General features: G+C 54.1%; 1 protein-coding gene across 1 annotated transcript; it reads left to right on the forward strand.

Moving 5' to 3' along the window:
- Positions 1-10,273: 10,273 nt before the first annotated feature.
- Positions 10,274-16,474, forward strand: CBX4 (chromobox 4). Its single transcript, XM_032797184.2, has 5 exons — positions 10,274-10,437; positions 10,544-10,587; positions 11,425-11,490; positions 13,298-13,364; positions 14,363-16,474. Exons 1-5 carry the CDS (start codon positions 10,369-10,371, stop codon positions 15,695-15,697), a joined length of 1,581 nt encoding a protein of 526 aa, XP_032653075.1. The 5' UTR covers positions 10,274-10,368; the 3' UTR covers positions 15,698-16,474.
- The last annotated feature ends 1,233 nt before the right edge of the window (positions 16,475-17,707 follow it).

Genomic DNA, 17,707 nt, shown 5'->3' on the forward strand with positions numbered 1-17,707 from the left:
CGGCAGTATATTCCTGCTGCTATACTGTTATTATTCAACCATGGAATTTCTCTCCATCGAGATTCTATGGTACAGTTTTATTCATTTAAGATTTTTACTATATTTGACTCTATGCTTTCTTTCACATATAGTGCCACTGACCCATCAGTGTGACCTACTCTGTCATTCCTATATATTTTGTGCCCTGTTATTATCGTGTCTCTTGATTGTCATCATTTCACCCAGGTTCTCTGCTGCCTGTTATATCAATATCCTCATTTAATACCAGGCCCTCAAGTTCACCCATCTTAGTGTTTAGACTTCTTGCATTTGCATTCAAACATGTACAAAATTTGTCAATTTTGTAAGTCTGTCTCTCTCACACTTACTTCCTACCAGGACCCAAGTCTCCTGCATTGACTCCCTGCTTCAGAGAACTGAGCTGTCATTTCTCTGCTCCTCCCAAGTAGCCTGTTGTCTAGGACAAGAATTAACAGGATTAAAGAGATCAAATATAGTCATCTCAAAACAAGGAATAAATCCTTAGAACATCACACCAACTGGGAGGATTTAGGAGCTTTAGCTGGCCAGATTTTGTCCTCCAAACTGCCAACCCCATCTGTAAATTCTGCATTACTCCTCTTGCAAATGGTACCATGTATGTTTTGCCTCCCAGCCTCTTCATCAGCCACATGAAAGCAAGCTCCGTTGTGCTTTGTTAATCTGTCTGTAAAAGTTCATTGTATGCATCCCACAAGTGTCTCATTCTTGTGGATTTTACATGCAGCCAGGGTGAGAGTTTTCTCTCCCATGTCACTGAGAAGCCAGTACAAGAAGACAGAATTTATTTTAACTGACCGCAAAAAGAACAAGGCATACTTGTGGCACCTTAGAGACTAACAAACTTCTTGTTAGAGACTAACAAACTCTAAGATGCCACAAGTACGCCTCGTTCTTTTTGCTGATATAGACTAACACGGCTACCACTCTGAAATGTAACTGACTGGTAGCTCCCAAAGCCAAGGTGTCTGGTTTACAAGCAATTTAAGCTTCAAACTTTCCTTATAGCTTGTGAAGTTGTTTCTGTTTACAAATGATGCTCACACTTGACCCGATTCTCAATGTCTTTGTCTGCACTAGCCCTTTCCCCCTATAATTTACCGCTGTTGCTGCCGCTGGTGCAACTCCATTGATGGTAACAATGGTGGGAGTTCCAGCATGGACACGGTGCTAGTAGCCACCAGCATTGTATCCCTGTGCCCCCTAGATCTGCTGTTTAAGGCCAATGGCTGGTCTACGCTAGCACGCACGCTCCTACTGTTGCACCCACTCGTGGACAGATTCTTGAAGGGGGATGGGCTTTTAATGGGGCCAAAGTGAGGAGAGAAAGATGGCTTTAGCTGCAGAATGTTGGGTAGACTCAAGGGGTGTGGTGGGGACACGCCCCTGGTTTATAGAAAATGATTTGGGTTCCTGTATGGGATTTTGAGTAAATCCCAGCTGTTGTTGCAGCAGGAGCTCTCTCTTTCCTCCCCATTGTGAATAAACTCTCTCTTGCTGTAGCTGAGCCCAGCAGTGCTAACATTGGGTTTGAACTGTGAGGCATAGGGAAAGGTTGTATTTCGAAAGAGACAATAATTGCAAGTCAGATTTGCTTGTTCAATACTCTATTGACAGATTTGCCTTGGCAACCTGGAGCAGGGTTTCACTGTGCGTGTCTTACCTCATGGCATCCTATTGATTTTTTTTTTAAGCCTACCTACTCATCCTTTCCTTGTCTTCCTCTTCAGCCTGAAGTGTGACCCCAGGAAAGGGGATATTATCACCTGCATTTCAGACTGGCCCAGGCTTCAACAGCAAAGGCAAGCCAAGCCTGACAAAGGCAAAAAAGCACCTACGTAGGCCTGACTCCTTGTGGGAATGAATGAGATCTAGTGAGAGCTGGAAACATCCCCTCCCCCAGGCCTCCAAGAACATAGAACAAAGGCTGGTTGCAGAGTCCAAGCCCTGCTGGTTAGGCCCACTGTCCCATGGAGGAAATATTGGAGCTATTTATGAATTACAGTAGAAACTCAGAGTTACGAACACCTTGGGAATGGAGGTTGTTCATAACTCTGAAATGTTCATAACTCTGAACAAAATGTTATGGTTGTTCTTTCAAAGGCTTACAACTGAACATTGACTTAATACAGCTTTGAAACTTCACTATTCTGAAGAAAAATGCTGCTTTTAACCATCTTAATGTAAATGAAACAAGCACAGACATCGTTTCCTTACCTTGTCAAATCTTTTTAAAACTTTCCCTTTATTTTTTCAGTAGTTTATGTTTAACATAGCACTGCATTGTATTTGCTTTATTTTCTTTTCCCTATACTCCTGCCTGATTATGTATGATTATGTATTTCTGGTTCCAGATGATGTGTGTGGTTGACCAGCTAGTTTGTAACTCTGGTGTTTGTAACTCTGAGGTTTTACTGTACCTTCCTGTTTTTTTCTTCAACCTGATGTGATACCATATGGTTCCCAAGACAACACCAGCCCTTCTGTAGAGGACAGAGAGAAAATCTGAACACCCATACCATAATTTGGGTGTCTTCTCTGGGGGATTGGAGGATTAGAGTTTTAAAAAGAATCTGTTTGAATTGCTGCTGTTGATATAGTCTAATAAGTGATGTGGAAAATGATTGCATATGAAATCAGTGCTGCTTGATAGCCAGTGTATAGCAGGTGTGCAGAAGATATTGGCATGGTAGGTGGAAGGGAAGATGGTACATCCTTCCTTTCAGAGAGACAAAATTCAACCCAAAATCCATCACTTATGCCCAGGTCTTTTTCAAGATAAATGTTTGTAAATAATAATTCAAATATTAAACACAGATAGCTGCTCAGTGGTAGAAGGAAGGAACATGGCTTGAAAGTATTTGAACAAAGTGGATTTTGGTCTGATTCCTTAACACCTGCAGGAAATCCATCTGTCTCTGGCTACTGTGATTTGTACTGCAATACCAGTCAGAGACCCTAATCAGGATCAGAGCCTCACTGTGCTGTGCTCTGCACAAACATAAAATACAAACCAGTCCCTGCCCTAGGAGTTTACAATATAAATGGGATCCTACAATCAATTTCTCTATCTATTTCTGTCTAGTTGGAGTAGAGTTGAGGGCAGAAGCTTAGCTTCTTAAAATGAGCACACGTGTACATTTACTCTGTTCTACAGATAAATAGTCATCGGAATAGCTCTTTGTGCTGGTGTATTTTAGAGACAAATATATTTTCACATTGTTGCTGTATAGTAAATAATAAATCAAATTAAATTACCATTATCCTGGTATTTGAAAGGCAGCAACATCTCTCTCACTTCTTTACATTTGAAAACCTTTTTCTCTCTCACATTTGGAATATTTCCAGCACCTGGCTAAGAGGAGACAGCAGTTAAAAATATTCAGAAGAGCCAGCTCTCTTTATTTGGGATATTTAATGTGGTTCCACTGTCTATGGTCTGAAATAAGGCATGATTTTTAGAAACTACAAGGGAAAGGATGTATCAGTTCATGAACCTCCACTATTTGAGTGTGGCAAAAAATACAAAATTGCCACTATTGTAATCATTACTGTCAAATCATGTGCAATCAGCCTCATAACAGAAACCAGATGAGCATCCTGCAGAAATCTATAGTGTCGGATCTGGTAGTGAACTATTTGAATCGTTAGAAATGGAATTATTAAAATGCTTTTAATGCTGGTTCTCACTGGGGTTTTCACCTTGATAGTTTGCCAATAGCTTGCATCTTGCACCTGAGGCAGGTTTCATGAAGATGCAGAATAAATCTATTAATGTGTTTAGAAAAGTAGAGAGAGGCAGCTTTGGACCCTTTTATTGTCGGTTCTGGGTTGTGCCTTATGAGGAAGTACTGAGCTGTTCAGAACACATCCAGCCATCAAAGTTCTGGGAAATCAGCTTGGGATGAGTGTGGCCAGACTACTGAGATGCCCCAGTTTCTCTGCTGTGTTTCTAACTGCACATGTTTGAACACATTTTCCAGTTCACCCAGATTTGGGGGGGGTTGCATCACAGCATTCCACTCCCTTGGCACTTAGTTTTATTGCAAACATTTGGTTTTGCTCCACTTGTCTTTTTTGCCAATAGCAGAAGGTTGGCATGTCAAAGGGGGTTAACGAGCTGTAGGGGCTTACATGTCAATGAAAATATAGTTTAGGAAAATTGCTCTTTAGTTAAAAAAAAATAAAAATAAAAAATCCTTCCAGCATGTGCTTTATTTCAGCTGCTCTTCCCAATGGATAATAATTCTTACATTAAGACCTCCAGGGAAATCAAAATTGTAATTTCAGTTTGCTTTTGATTGGCTTGGTTCTGTGATAGCACAGACACAGGTGACATTCAGCACTCCCTTTTGTTATACACTTACATTGCCTTTCATTAAAAAGTAGTCCTCCTGTAAGTGACAAACCATTTCTCTGTTCTGTCATTTTCTTTTCTGCTAAATGCTCAATGAAATCTTCCAACTAAACTTCACTTTGTGTTTCCTGGTTTCCTCCTTAAATCTATGGAGCAGAGTAATCTGCTCACCCACTTAGGAGCAGGACCTCAATCTGCTCTTATTAACACCAGTGTAAGTCAGGAATTTGAAGTCAGTGAGTCTAGGTAGAGAGCCAGCACACAGCTTTCAGGACCTAAGCCATGTCTATGGCTCCTACACTCCCTTGGGGCAGGGATCCATTTTACTCTAAAGCTGAGGCAAATCAGGCCTGTCTGGGAGTTTGCTGCTCAGGAGAGGGAGTGGGCAGCTGAGGTCCTGTGTTAAGTGACTATTGGAAAGTCTCCTCAAGGTTGCAAGACAGGAACATTTGAACTTTAGTTAGAGATCATTTCAACTAGGCAGCTGCTTTGGTCGCTGTCCATTTGTTCCCCAGGTAGATTCAGGCAGCCAGGATTTCAGGGAGACCTGGCCTTTGCTAGCTGTAGCTGTAGGGAGAGGGGATACTCCCACTTGTGACCAGGACTGGAGTGAGGGAGAGGAATTCTGTTGAGGGAAGGGATTACAGCCTCCCCTGACAGCCAGATCAGCCCACTCTGCATGTCCACCTCTCCGGTGGCTTTGCTCTGGCCTGGCCACCTGCTCTCAAGCCAGTGCACTCTGGTTGTAACCCTGCTCTTGATCCCCTGTTTGGCCAGGGCTCAGGATGGGAGGATGTTCTCAACAGCAGCCATGGGGACAGGGAGTTTCACATGGAGGTCTGGCATTGGGGAGTCTTCTGGCCAGCTCCAGGTGGAGAAGAAGGGTGACCACAAGTGCCTTGTGCTGCCTAGGAGCAAAGCCTGCTCGCTATACTCCACTCCACTCACTCCAGCCCTGCCCCCGGCAGTCACTCCGCGAACTGCACCTGAATGGGGCTCTGGCGCCTGGGGAGGGGGAAGGTGAGGTGATCAGCTGGATGTGCGGGCTCCTGGCTGGGCGGGCGCGCCCCCTGCCCTTGACTCCTCTGTTTCTCCCTCCTCTGTTTGCTGTGGGGCTGCAGCGCCGCTCTTCCGTTTGCGCGACTTCTTCCGCCCTTGCGCTCTGTGCGCAGCTGCAGCTCCTGCGCCTTTTCCTTCTGCAGAAGGACTCGCCCTCGCCCTAAATCGTTACTATTTCCATCCCGGCCTCTTTGGCCGGCTTTTGCTAGCTATCTCCTACTAGCTGCCAAAGTCATCTTCCTTTGCGCCGCCCTCCCTGTCCTACACAGGAGCGGTAGGGAAGATGGATGGGTGTCAGGCGCAGGAGAGGGTGCTCATCGATTGTCAGCTGGAAAATTAATGGGCATTTGATCGCCTTCCTCCTCCACTCACTAGCAAAACAAACACACCTCTGTAAGGAAGGAGGCAGGGCTGAAAGCCTCTCTGTGAATTGCAGGCGGAAGCTAGGAGATGGGGGCGCTTTTATATCCTTGCCACGGAGAACCAGGGCAAGTCAAGATCATCCCATCCCGGTGCTTCGCGGCCCCTGCTCACACGCGCTGAAGAGCCCCCCCCCCCCGCATAAGGGAAGGCTGGAGACAGGAGCAGAGAACTCCTCCTTGACTGCTTCCAGCCCGCTGCATTGCCGCGGCCGGGACTTGCTAATGGGGCGGGCGGGGCTGGGGCGAATGGCCCATCTCATAGTATCTTGGAGCTCCGCTGCTCTCCGACGCAGGCACCGCACTTCATACGTGCCCGCCAGCGGCCTGGCTGGCATCACAAACCCTGCGACGAGCGGGGAGTCCCTGTGCGGGGACGTCCGGAGAGCCCATCCCTCCCCCTGTGAAAGGGGCCCACCCCCCGCAATGCGGTGGCCCAGAGACCATCCCTGCTCTGCTCTCCCGAGTCACTGCGGGCCCTGCGCGCTTGTCACTCACCCTCGGCCCCCAGGAACCCGCCTCCCAATACAGGAGCCGCCTGAGGCTGAGCTGGGCAGAGACCCCTGGGACTGAATAACCCAAGGGGGTCTCCCCGCCTGCCCTGGAGCTCCCCTCGCGGTCACTGGCCTCTCGGAACCGGCCCCCCGGCACACCCGAGGAGAGCCTCTCGCAGCGTGTCTGGCCTGGGCAGCGAGGGCAGCTCCAGGACCTTCCTGCTCCGGTCACTAGCCACCCCCGAGCTCCAGCTTCGGCACCTCTGGGCGGGCTCTGGGGCGCCCTTCTGGGCATGTTCAAGGGGGAGGGTTTTCAGCCTCCTGCTGAATCGTTCGCTGATCATTCCCGGGTGCGGTATCTCCGCGGGTCCCAAAGCGCCTCCACGCGCCGAGAAAACCCGCGTGGGGAGGGTAGTTTAATTAACTGGGGTGGAGGGATCCTGCTTTGTACCGCCCGACTGCCGCTGCACGGCGCTTTCGGGGAAATGTCTCTCCGACTTGCGGCTGGAGGGAGCCGAGCAGCCGGGCCCCCTGGGTAACCGACTGCCCGGGCCAGTGCCTGGGAACGCCGCCCCGAGCGCAGGCAGGCGGCGCAGCTCCCCGCAAGGAACAAAGCCGAGCCCGTGCCAGTTACCTGCAGCTGCGGGCAGGGGCAGGGGCAGGCCGAGAAATGCCTCGAGACACGTCAGAAGCTGCGCAGAGCAAGACTCTGTTGCCAAGTGTAATTTTCCTGGCTGCCTCGCGCTTGCTTCGCTCTGCAGGATTCACCTGCCAGCCCCCGTGCTTTGATTTGCTGCTTTCTTCTGAGCCTTCCCTGGCGAGTCCCCGGCCGCGGCTTCGCCTTGGCTTCAGGTGGAGCCACGACGTCCTACATTGTATCCCCAAGGGGAAAACGCGCGACCCCGTGCGTGGGGTGGGCAGGGGAAGGTGCCCACGAGCCCAGCTCCCACTGGTGTCTGGGGAAGACTGAAGCCGGCTTTCTCCGGACTTTTGGAGGAGTGGTTTGGATCCGCAGAGGCTCCCACCCTGAAGCTAGCGGGGAAATCGCTCCCCGGCCGGAAAGCCCGCTGGACTCCCCGAAAAGCAATCGCTGTGCTGGGACTGAGCGAGCGCTGCCTCCACGGCTCCTCGCCAGCCGCACCCTGCCACCAGCCCAGGGCATGCCACTGCTTGTCAGTATCTGTCCTCCTGGCTCTCCCGCTCACACCTCCATCCGTCCGGCCAAGCACACGCGGCTGGGGGGGTGGGGAACTGTCTTTAAACAGAAACAAGAACCAAAAGTCTCCCCTTGCGATGAAATCTCATGTGATTATTTTCCCTCGTTATTAGAACTGGCTCTTCTCTGCCTCCGTTTGCTCCAGCCAAGGCTCCGGCTGCGCACCCCTCTCGGGCCGTTCCTGCTCCCGGCCTTCCGCGGGTAGAAGGGAGGCGAAGGGCAATGAAAGCCGCGGTCCCCCCCTCCGCATGCACTAGCCCCAGGCCTGGCGTTACACACACCTCGCACGGTGTATTTCAGTCCGGGGGAAGGGGCGGCAGGAAAGGGCTCTCCTGGGACAGAGAAATCCGGCTCCCAGGGGTGCTCCCCACGCGGGATCCCCAGCACTCGAGCAGGGATTTCACAGAGGCGGTCTGGAAATTCTCCCTCCCACCCCACCCCGGTTCCCAAACTGCCCCGCGTTGTTCTGCCGCCGGGTGAATCACGTTGTTGCCCATCGCTGGGGGACCGGGCGAGGTTCACTGACCAGGCGCCCCCCCCCCGTACCAACGCTCCCCAACGACGCAGGTTCCACGCTGGACTCTGGCCAGGTCTCCTCACCTCTAAGTCCCACCCAGGCGCCCGGGGCTCTGCTAATGTCCCAGCCCGATCGCCTCTCTAGCAGGCGCGCAGGTGGGTGACACGGAGGCGGGAGCGCTCGCCCAGGTCCTGCTCTCACAGCGCTGTGTAGCCGGGAAGGCACTGCTACGCTGCGGGGCTGGTTTCTCACGATCCGGCCCCCGCTGGCCCCGCACGAGCCTTCCGTGTAGATGGGAAACGAACACAGTGATGCACAGCTCTGCGAGCAGCTCAAAACGGGCGGGTCCTGTGCGGTGCCTGGAGCGCAGGATGCGCCTTCCCTCAGCCCGGCGAGCTGTACAGCCCCTTTCCCCGAGATTCCCGGGTCAGCTTCCCGTGCTCCGTCCGCACCCCGGTTCCCCTAGCAGGGCTAGAAAGGGGTCGCTCGGCACTGCCCCAGCCCTGGCACATTGGCTTCCCTTAGGGCAGAGAGTAAGTTGTGGCTCTAGCTCTGCTCTGAGCTCCGGGGAGAGCGCAGGAGATAGTCAGACCGTGCCCCGCATTTGCAAATGCGCGGCCAGGGAAATCGTTCCGCCCTTCTGGGGCGTCTTCTGGATCCAAAACAAACGGGCGGAGCCCCTGCAGCGCTCCGTTGTCTCCAGGCCCCTGGAGCTTGGGGAATTCCCTCCTGCTCCGTTCGCTCCCCTCCTCCCCGATCCCAGGGTGAGCAGGGAGTTGCACCCCGCGGCGTGGGGGCAGCGAGGCGTCTGACGTATGGCCAGGCGGCGGGGGTTGCTATCCCTCAACACTTCCCAGGAGCTTCGACGGTTGCATGTGGTGCCCACCAGGCTGGTGCTGAGCGCGGCTCTGCCAGCCTTGCTTGGCTGACGCTGCCTCGGGCTTCGCTGGCAATTAGTTCGATAGGGATGCTGTGGATTCGGACAGCAACGGGAGCTCCCCAGCCGCGGGCAGGACTGTTCCCATCGCTTCCCTTCGAGGGTTGCCATTAAACCCTTCAAAGAGCAACCCCCCCCCCTGTTTTGTGCAGGAGAGCCCAGGGATCCCGGGCTCGCTGCAGATGAGAGACCAGGACTCCTGGGCCTTCGACCTCCACAGCTCGCCGCCCTCCTCTGCTCTCTGCCTCCCTCCTGCCCCCTCCTTTCTCGGTGGCTCATTCCCGGGCTCCATTTCTCCGAGTCCTATTTCTTCTCTCAGCCCCTCCATCCCCCACGGCCCCAGTCAGATTCTCGGTACCACATGGGACCCTCCTCCCTCCATCTCCTCCCAGCCAACCTGGTTTAGCTCCCGGCCCTTCCTTTTCGTGTCCCAACACTTCTGGTTCCTCCTCTCGTCCCCTCTCGCCTTCTCTATAGCGCCCGTTCGTTCACATCGTTCCTTCCCTCCATCTTCCCGGCTCCTGCAAGTCTCTAGCCCTGCGCTGTCCCTGGGCTGCCCTCCCTTTCCATCTCCCTCCCTACCTCCCGATCCTCCGGCGGCGCCTCGCCCCAGCCGCCCTGCAGATCTCAAAGCGCTCTGCGCGCAGCTCAGCGCGCATCCCAGCCGGCCGCAGCGTCCCCGAGCCGCTGTGCCGGAGGACTCGGGGAGGCGGGATCGGACGGAACCCGGGGCTGGGATTATTTCTGCATCGAGTGTTACCTAAAGCGTGTAACATCCCCCCGGCTCCGCCCCCCGCCCCGCCGCTGCTCCCTGCTGGGCTCCAGGCCGACCTGCTCCTCGCCTCGTGTTTGCCCCATTTCTGCGCCCCCCGCCAGTCCTCAGCCCATGTTGGCCGCGGAAGGGGCGGGGGCAGACACCTGCCCCGGCCGCTCTGCTGCCCGCTGCTGGGAGGCGCGGTGCCGAGCCGGCGGGACACTGGGCAGCGCCGAGCTGCGGGGCCCCCGGCTGAGCGCAGCTCCGCGCTACGGACAGGGGCTCTGCAGCTGTGACTGCGCTGCGCTGCCCCCGCCCGCCGCGCAATAGCCCCCCCGCACTGCCCCTGACCCCGCCCCTTTCTCGGTCTCCTCCCGCTCGCGCTCCCCGGCAGATCTGCGCCAATCCGCGCGCCCCGTCTCCCCTTGACGGACAGCCCGGCCCGGGGAGGCCCCGCCCTCCTGACGTCTCCGGCCGGGATTTGCATGAGTTGCGGTGCCGCGGCGGCAGGAGCTCAGTGTCTGCGGGCGCAGGAGGCGGAGTGCGGCGAGCGCGGGTGCTCGGACCCTGCCCAGCATGGAGCTGCCTGCGGTGGGGGAGCACGTCTTCGCCGTGGAGAGCATCGAGAAGAAGCGGATCCGAAAGGTGAGGCTGCGAGCGGGGAGTCGGGGGGGGAGGGAGGGAGGGAGGTCGGGGCTCCGCGGAGGCAGCGGGGCTGCAGCTAACGCCTTCCCTTTTCCCTCCCCCCCAGGGCAGAGTCGAGTACCTGGTGAAATGGAGAGGCTGGTCCCCCAAGTAAGTACCCAGGCGCGGAGCTGGGCTGCAGGAGCAGGATCCCCGGCCCAGCCTGAGCTGCAGAGAGCCCCCCCCCCCGCCTGCACCCCGGTGCTTTCTGCTCCGGGAAATGCCACCGCGAATGCATGCTCCAAAAGAGGCTGGGGAGAGGCCAGAGGGGACCGGGGAGCCCGGCACAAGCAAGGGAAGGGAGAGAGAGGCAGACGGTGACTGATGTGCAGCAGAAAATGGCTTCTTCCCCCTTTCCCTCCTCGGGAGCCAGGCTCCATATTGCAGAACCTAGCCGGGGGAAAATAATTTAAAACACGGAATAAAACGCCCCGCCGGTCCCAAGCCCCCGATCCTGGCCGAGGAAGAGGCAGGGAGTTGCCACCGGGGTGCTGCCACGGGGCGGGAAGGAGGCAAACCCTGCCTCTGAACACCGAAGAAGAGATTTTTGCGGGTGGCGGAGTATTTGGGATTTGCATGACAGTCTTGCAGGGAGGGGCTGGCATGGGCTCTGGGGTTTGGACTCTGCTGCTTAGACCCCTATCAGCACCACGGGTGTTAGTGGGGCTAGGGCAGGGGCTTTGGGAAATCGCATCCTGGCATGCTTCGAATTCTTCAGGAATAACAACTGCGCTAAATAAACACCCCCGCCCCTCCCCCCCCCGGGTAGCTGGAGTTCGAAATGCGCACTCCGCAGTGGGTCCAGGTGCGCGTGGATTCAATGTGCCTAACCTGTAAGATGGCCCCTGGCAGCTCTCCGGCAAGGGGAGACCCCACCCCCGTCTCCCTTCGGGGGGGTGGAGGGAACCCGGGCGGTTGCTCAGTGGATCTTCTTCTCCCCCTTGCAAGATATAACACGTGGGAACCTGAGGAAAACATCCTGGACCCCAGGCTGCTGATCGCGTTCCAGAACAGGTGAGCGCTGCGCTCCTGCGCGGACCCGGCCTGCAGCGGGGGAGGGAGGCGCAGAACCCAGGCGCTGCTGGGGCTCGGGGGGAAGGGAAGGGAAGGGGCGGGTGACAGTGGGGCCACTTTCCTGCCTGGCCTGGGTTTAGTGGGGGAGGACTCGGGCGGCCCGGGGCCGGGCCTTGCAGGCGGATTGCCCTGCCCGAGCTGGGCACTGGCGGCCCCGGCCCCCTTGCAGAGCCGAGCAGGAGCGCAGCTCGCAGCGAGCTGGCATTGTGCAATTGTGAATGCGTCACGGAACTTCACTTAACCCCTTCGGGGCCGCAGCTCGGCAGGTTCGCGGGCAGGCTCCGGGCATTTCGGCTGCGGGGACAGGGCAGGGTTGTCGCGTGTGCGGTAGCGGGGCGGGGGAGAACCGCCTCTCTCTCCGGGACGCAGATGGCACCTTCCAAGGGACAAGCTCACCAGCTGCAGGCCCGCCTGCCCGGAGAGCAGCAGGGTGCGTGACCCTCGGCTAACGGGCCCAGCCTGTCCCCGCAGCTCGCCCTCCTCGCTCGCCTGCCGGGGAGGGACTGGACGCCCCCGCGCGGAGGCGACGGCGCTGCTGCTCCTCGCTCGCCTTTGGTGCATTATTTCCAGCGGTGTTTTGGCGCAAACTGTAGACTCAAGCCCGTGGCAGGCAGGCGGCTAGAGCTGGGGAAGCGCCTCTCCCCGGCTCCGGAGCGACCCCGCCTGGGCGCGTCCTGCCGGGCCAAGTGCTAGGCGCTGCTGAGGGAGTTCACCGCCCCGCGGACAAGGCACAGCCGGGCGCACTGGCGCGGAGCGGATGCGCTGACTGCAGCCCTGCAGCCGCGGGCGGGCGAGCCTCTCTCGGCCTGGGCTGCAGGCTAGCGGGGCAGTGCCCAGGGCCCGCTCCCACGGGGGGTCCAAATACTTGTTCCGCCCCTCCCCCACCAGGCGCACGGGTCGGGGGGCGGGGCTGGTCACCTTGTGGGGCCCCCCCGGGCAGGCAGCCAGCCAGCAATGCTGACACTGCCCAGGATCCGGCCAGGCCCCGCGGAGCCGGGGAGCCCAGCGCTCTAGGGGGGACGGGCTCCGGCCTCCCCCCCTGCAATTGGCTGGGTCAGCCCCAGCGGCTCCTCCCCCCGCGGAGACATTGGCCTTTAAGGCAGCGATTCTGAGTGACGGCTGGCGGGGCTCGTCCTGTGAATCCTAATGAGATTATTAGCATCGCCGCTGCTGCGCGGATCCCGGGCGGCGCATGCAGCGCACACCTCGCCCGGCCTCCCAGGGTCCTGCCTTCTGCGCCGGGCGGGTCGGGCTCCCTGCCTCTGCCCGGCGTTCAAGTTTGTTGCCAGCTATTACATAAGATGCCGTTGTCACAGCATGAGGGCAGCTGGGCTCCAGCATTCTCTGGAAATCCCGTTTTCTTTCTCTGTGATCTGCGCTTGGCTGTTGAACCTCGGCGAGCCCCCCAGGATGTGGATGCACAGCGAGGAATTTGCTGTATCTTATTTGTTTTTTTCTGGGAGGTCTTTAATGTGTGTCTGTGAGGGAGACTTGAGTATAAATCCTTGGTCTTGCTGGCTATTCCCAGGACAAACAAGTCCTGCTGGCTCGCGGAAAAGTTCCCGTACAAGCCTCAGCAGCTCACGTCTTTGCTTGCCCAAGTATACACGCTATTGGTCCCCTGTTCTTTACTGTAATGTGCCTCTATCCAAGTGATGTGTACCGAGAATTAACGACCCCCCCCCCGAATTCTCCAGCGTGCTGTAGGAAAGTAATTGCATCGCTATTGATTTTTATGTTCCTGCAGGGAGAGGCAGGAGCAGCTGATGGGATACCGCAAACGAGGACCAAAACCGAAGCCGCTGGTTGTTCAGGTGAATTCAATAAGCCACAATGTTCTTTTCCTAAGGAAACCCATTTTTAGCACAGGCTTGAGAACATCCACACTCAGGGAAGTAAATGCAATCTCTAAACGGCAATCTTTTCAAATAGACTGATTAAAGCCACTTAGTTTTGTTTGTAATATAAACTCCCTTGTTTCCTCCCATCTCCAGGGAGGAGAATTTCAGCTGGTTTCATCATGCTCAGGATCAGTGTGTACATACAAATCCCTTGTTAATTTTAAATGCCAGATGAAGCCCCTCCCACTCCTTTCCACAACCAACCACACCCCCATCCCAAATCTGACTTCATCATTCAATCAAACATGCACAATATCTGTGTGACAATGAGCATAAATTGGGACAGACCCCAAAAACTGTGAAGAGAAGGAAGGAGCCCACTGCTGCAGGAAGACGCTTCCTGCTGGCTACCTTGCAGGGGAGTTCCTGGGTATTTCTTTCCTGGCAGATCTCATCCCCCATCTCGTCATTGTATTTGTATGTATCTGTCTCTGGTTATAAACGTAGCTTCTGCCCCGTGTGATGGAAGGTGCAGTAACATGCGGTGCTCTTACATGCCAAGCCTTGCTGAAGACTTGCTTTGGCAAGAAGAAGGTGGCTGTACACGCAGTGCTTTCTTAAGCTGTGATGACGCTGTTTGCATTTTTAGCTGCCCCTCTCCTCAGCAATCTGGCCTCTTTCCTTGGGTGTATTTCAGCTACGATTTACCCTTGACAAATAGGGACAATTGATTGAAGGGCAATTTTTACTTCCTCTAATTAATCTCAAACAGCATGGAGCCTTTAGGTCAGGAACAGCCCACAGCTTTTTATGTTCAGGACTATAGTGTCCCTTCCTGCTGGCTGCTGTGACTGCCGCGTTTTACTGTGTGTGCATAAGCTTGTTGCATGGACTCCTGTAGAAGTGCTGATCTCTTGTCTGAAGCAGTCCCTTGATGGGCTCTCACTAAACTTACTGACTTTGTGTTGCAGCTCCCTTCATTCGCACGGCGCTCCAATGTCCTCACTGGACTACAGGACCCTGCTGCGGACCACAGGCCGAAGCTGGAGCTGAGCTCCTCTGGCAAGAGCCAGCAGCATCAGTACGAACTCAACAGCAAGAAGCACCACCAGTACCAGCCCAACGGGAAGGAGAGCAGCATGAAGCACCAGCCACACAGCAAAGGGAAGTATTACTACCAGCTGAACAGCAAGAAGCACCACCACTACCAGCCTGACCCCAAGATGTATGAGCCTCACTACCAGCCCAGCAGCAAGGAGCCACAGAGCCAGGCCTGCTTGGACCACAGCAAAAGCCCCTTGGTCACCCATCCAGACAAGTGGGCTCACAGCCCAGCCAAGAGCCTGCTGAGCCCAGTAAAGAACCTGGCTACAGAGGGAAAGAATGGAGCAGAGAAGAACCTGTCTAGTGGCACTGGGCCGCCTTCCCGAGACGGCATGACCAGCAATGGCATTGGGGGCAAAATGAAGATTGTCAAGAATAAGAACAAGAACGGGCGCATTGTGATCGTCATGAGCAAGTACATGGAGAATGGGATGCAGGCAGTGAAGATCAAGTCCGGGGAACCGCCCAGGAAGCACACCACTGAGGAGAGGACTCCCAGGAAGGGCGGGGAGGAAAAGCAGGAGGCCTGGAGAAAGCATGGGGAGGAGAGGGTGGCAGGCAGTGACCCCAAGAGCAAAGCTGGACTTGAGGGAGGCCAGCCCCTCGCAGAGCTCGGAGGGAGCCCCAGAAAGACTCCCCCTGCCAAGGAAGCACCTCCTCCCCCTGAACAGCCCCTGCAGCTCACCACCAAGCCCAACCTTGTGCCCTGGTCCCTGGATCCCAGCCGGGAGCACAGCCCTGCCCCCATGGGACTGAATCTCTCCAGCCCGGGTGCCAGGAAGCGCTGCCTTTCTGAGCCACATGAGGAGAGAGAGCCAGGCAAGAAGCGCCTCACCTCACGGAGCATCAGCGCCCCCACCTGCCTGAGCCCCCAAGCACCAGAGAGGCCCAAGCACCCTCTTCCAGCCACCTCCCAGCCAGAGGTCATCCTGCTGGATTCGGACCTGGACGAGCCCATAGACTTGCGCTGTGTCAAGCCCCGGGGTGAGTGTGAGCTGGCTGTGGCGCAGGTGAAGCCAGAGGTGCCGCTGGTGCTGACAGAGAAGCCGGCAGTTGAGCCGCAGCAGCCGCAGCAGGCGGCGGATGGGGAGGGAGAGGCAGAGCCCCTGCAGGAGTTCAAGCCCTTCTTTGGAAATATAATTATCACGGATGTGACCGCGAACTGCCTGACCGTGACCTTCAAGGAGTATGTGACAGTGTGAAGGGGCAGAGGCTGCTCCCCCTGGGGAGGGACCCTGACACTATCCTGGAGCTGCCTGCCCCTCAACCCCCTCTAAGGTATTGTCACTGCCCTGACACCCATCTCCTTCCCCGCCCCACCATGGTGACTGCAGCACTCATGCAGGGAGAATCCCACCAGATGCCTCCCTGCCCAAGAGGAGGGGTGGGTGGGACACAGTGACTCTGCCCCTGCTATGCTGGGGGTATCCTCTACTGCTGCTCCATCCCTGCAGTCCCAGGGTGTGCCCAGGACTTGCAGGTGTCAGGACACATGAGGATGGGGCCAGCCAGTTACTCACAGAGTTACATAGTATTATATTTTAACAGTGCTAACTTGTCGAGTGATTCTTGCTCCTGTTTGTACGTGGTGTTATTGAAATGTATTGTTTGAGCTGAAAGCTGGTCCCTCTCTGGCCATGCTAATATATTTATTTGTAGGTATTTATATAATGAAATATAAATCCTAGATTTATGGAGTCCCTAGATCCCCTTATAAACTATATCAAACAAATATTTTCTGTTCTTTTTAACCATTCAGCATTTGTTAGTCTCATTCCTTTGACCTGTCTTCATGAGCTGCAGGACCATTCCCTGGTATATATTTTTTGATACTGTACATGTGTTTGTTTCTATGTGAAAAATAAGTTCATTATAAACAAGCTATTATAGAAACTGCTGCTACTAGAAATGTCTAAACTATAAGCTTCCTATTATTAATTGCTTGAATGTAAATATTAAATGGAGATGTTGAAAGTGCATTTGATGTTCTGCAGCTAGCATAGATCTGATTGCAAAGACCAGCTGTTAGAAGGTGGGGCCTAAGCTGCCAGTGGCACTTCCTGGTTTAAGGACTGTATTGTGGGGGAAGAAAATGTATCATGCAATCATTGCAAAGGACTATAAACCTTTAAAAAAAAACAAAAAAAAACTACTGGAAGTTGGAGTGCATTTGTTACTGCTTATACAGAGTCCTGAAAAGACCTCTGTGGGTGTGAATTTATGTGTCTGGGTTTCCCCAAATAGGTATTGTCAATTTAAAGCAAGAACTGAGGTAGTTTTCTTAAATATCTAGGCAAGATTGAAGCCATGTAGAATATTTATTTCTGCTATTATGAAGGTAGAGTTGAGTCCTTATTGCCTAAGATGTACAATAAGCTCCTACTTCTGTTTTCTTGATCTTTTGAGAAAACAAAACAGCACTAAGGCAATGGAAATTGTCTTCCCTCCATGCTAGCTTCTGGCTGTGCTTCATGTAAGCCCTATACATGCAGAAGACCACTTTGCTTTTTCCAGCTGTTTAAAACTATGGGCCTCCATTTTCAAAAGCAAATAGTGATGGTTGGTGCCCAACTCAAAGCGCCTTGCAGGGGCCAGGTTTTTAAGAGGGCAGGTGCTCCACAGCATCTAAAAACCAGGATCCTATAAGAGGGCTCAGCCAACCTTCTCTTGTAATTGTCAGCTGCTGTCCGTAAAGGCAGATCACAATTGGATGCTGTAAGCTAAGTTCTGTCACTTCATTATGCAGAATTGCCCAAATAGTGTGGATCTAAAAAGTTAAACTAAGTTTGCAGAGGTTTTGAACTCACTTCACAATCACTGGATTCTACTGAGTGTTGCAAAGTGGTAACACTTTAAAACAGCTTACAGCATGATGATTCTGAAAATATTTTGACACTTGATATAATTGAATACATCACCAGTCCATGGAGCAGGTAAAGCTTCCATTCCACAAGGCATTAATAGTCCAGAAATAATCTAACAATTTTTCCTTTGAATTTTGTGCTTGTAAAAAGCACCCTGTTGATATCCTCTATATCCACTTAGGTTTTTATTGCTTCAGCTGTTTTGGAGATTTTGTAGGTTAAATTGTCATTTCAGTTTGATTTATATGTACGTGTGCCTAGAGCCTGGAAATAGCAGACTTTTTGGTTGATTGCATAAAATGCACCTAAGTTACATGAGAGCTAACTCAGAGCTTCCATAAACTACCC

This window comes from Chelonoidis abingdonii, chromosome 13, assembly GCF_003597395.2.
Source record: "Chelonoidis abingdonii isolate Lonesome George chromosome 13, CheloAbing_2.0, whole genome shotgun sequence".
NCBI lineage: Eukaryota > Metazoa > Chordata > Testudines > Testudinidae > Chelonoidis > Chelonoidis abingdonii.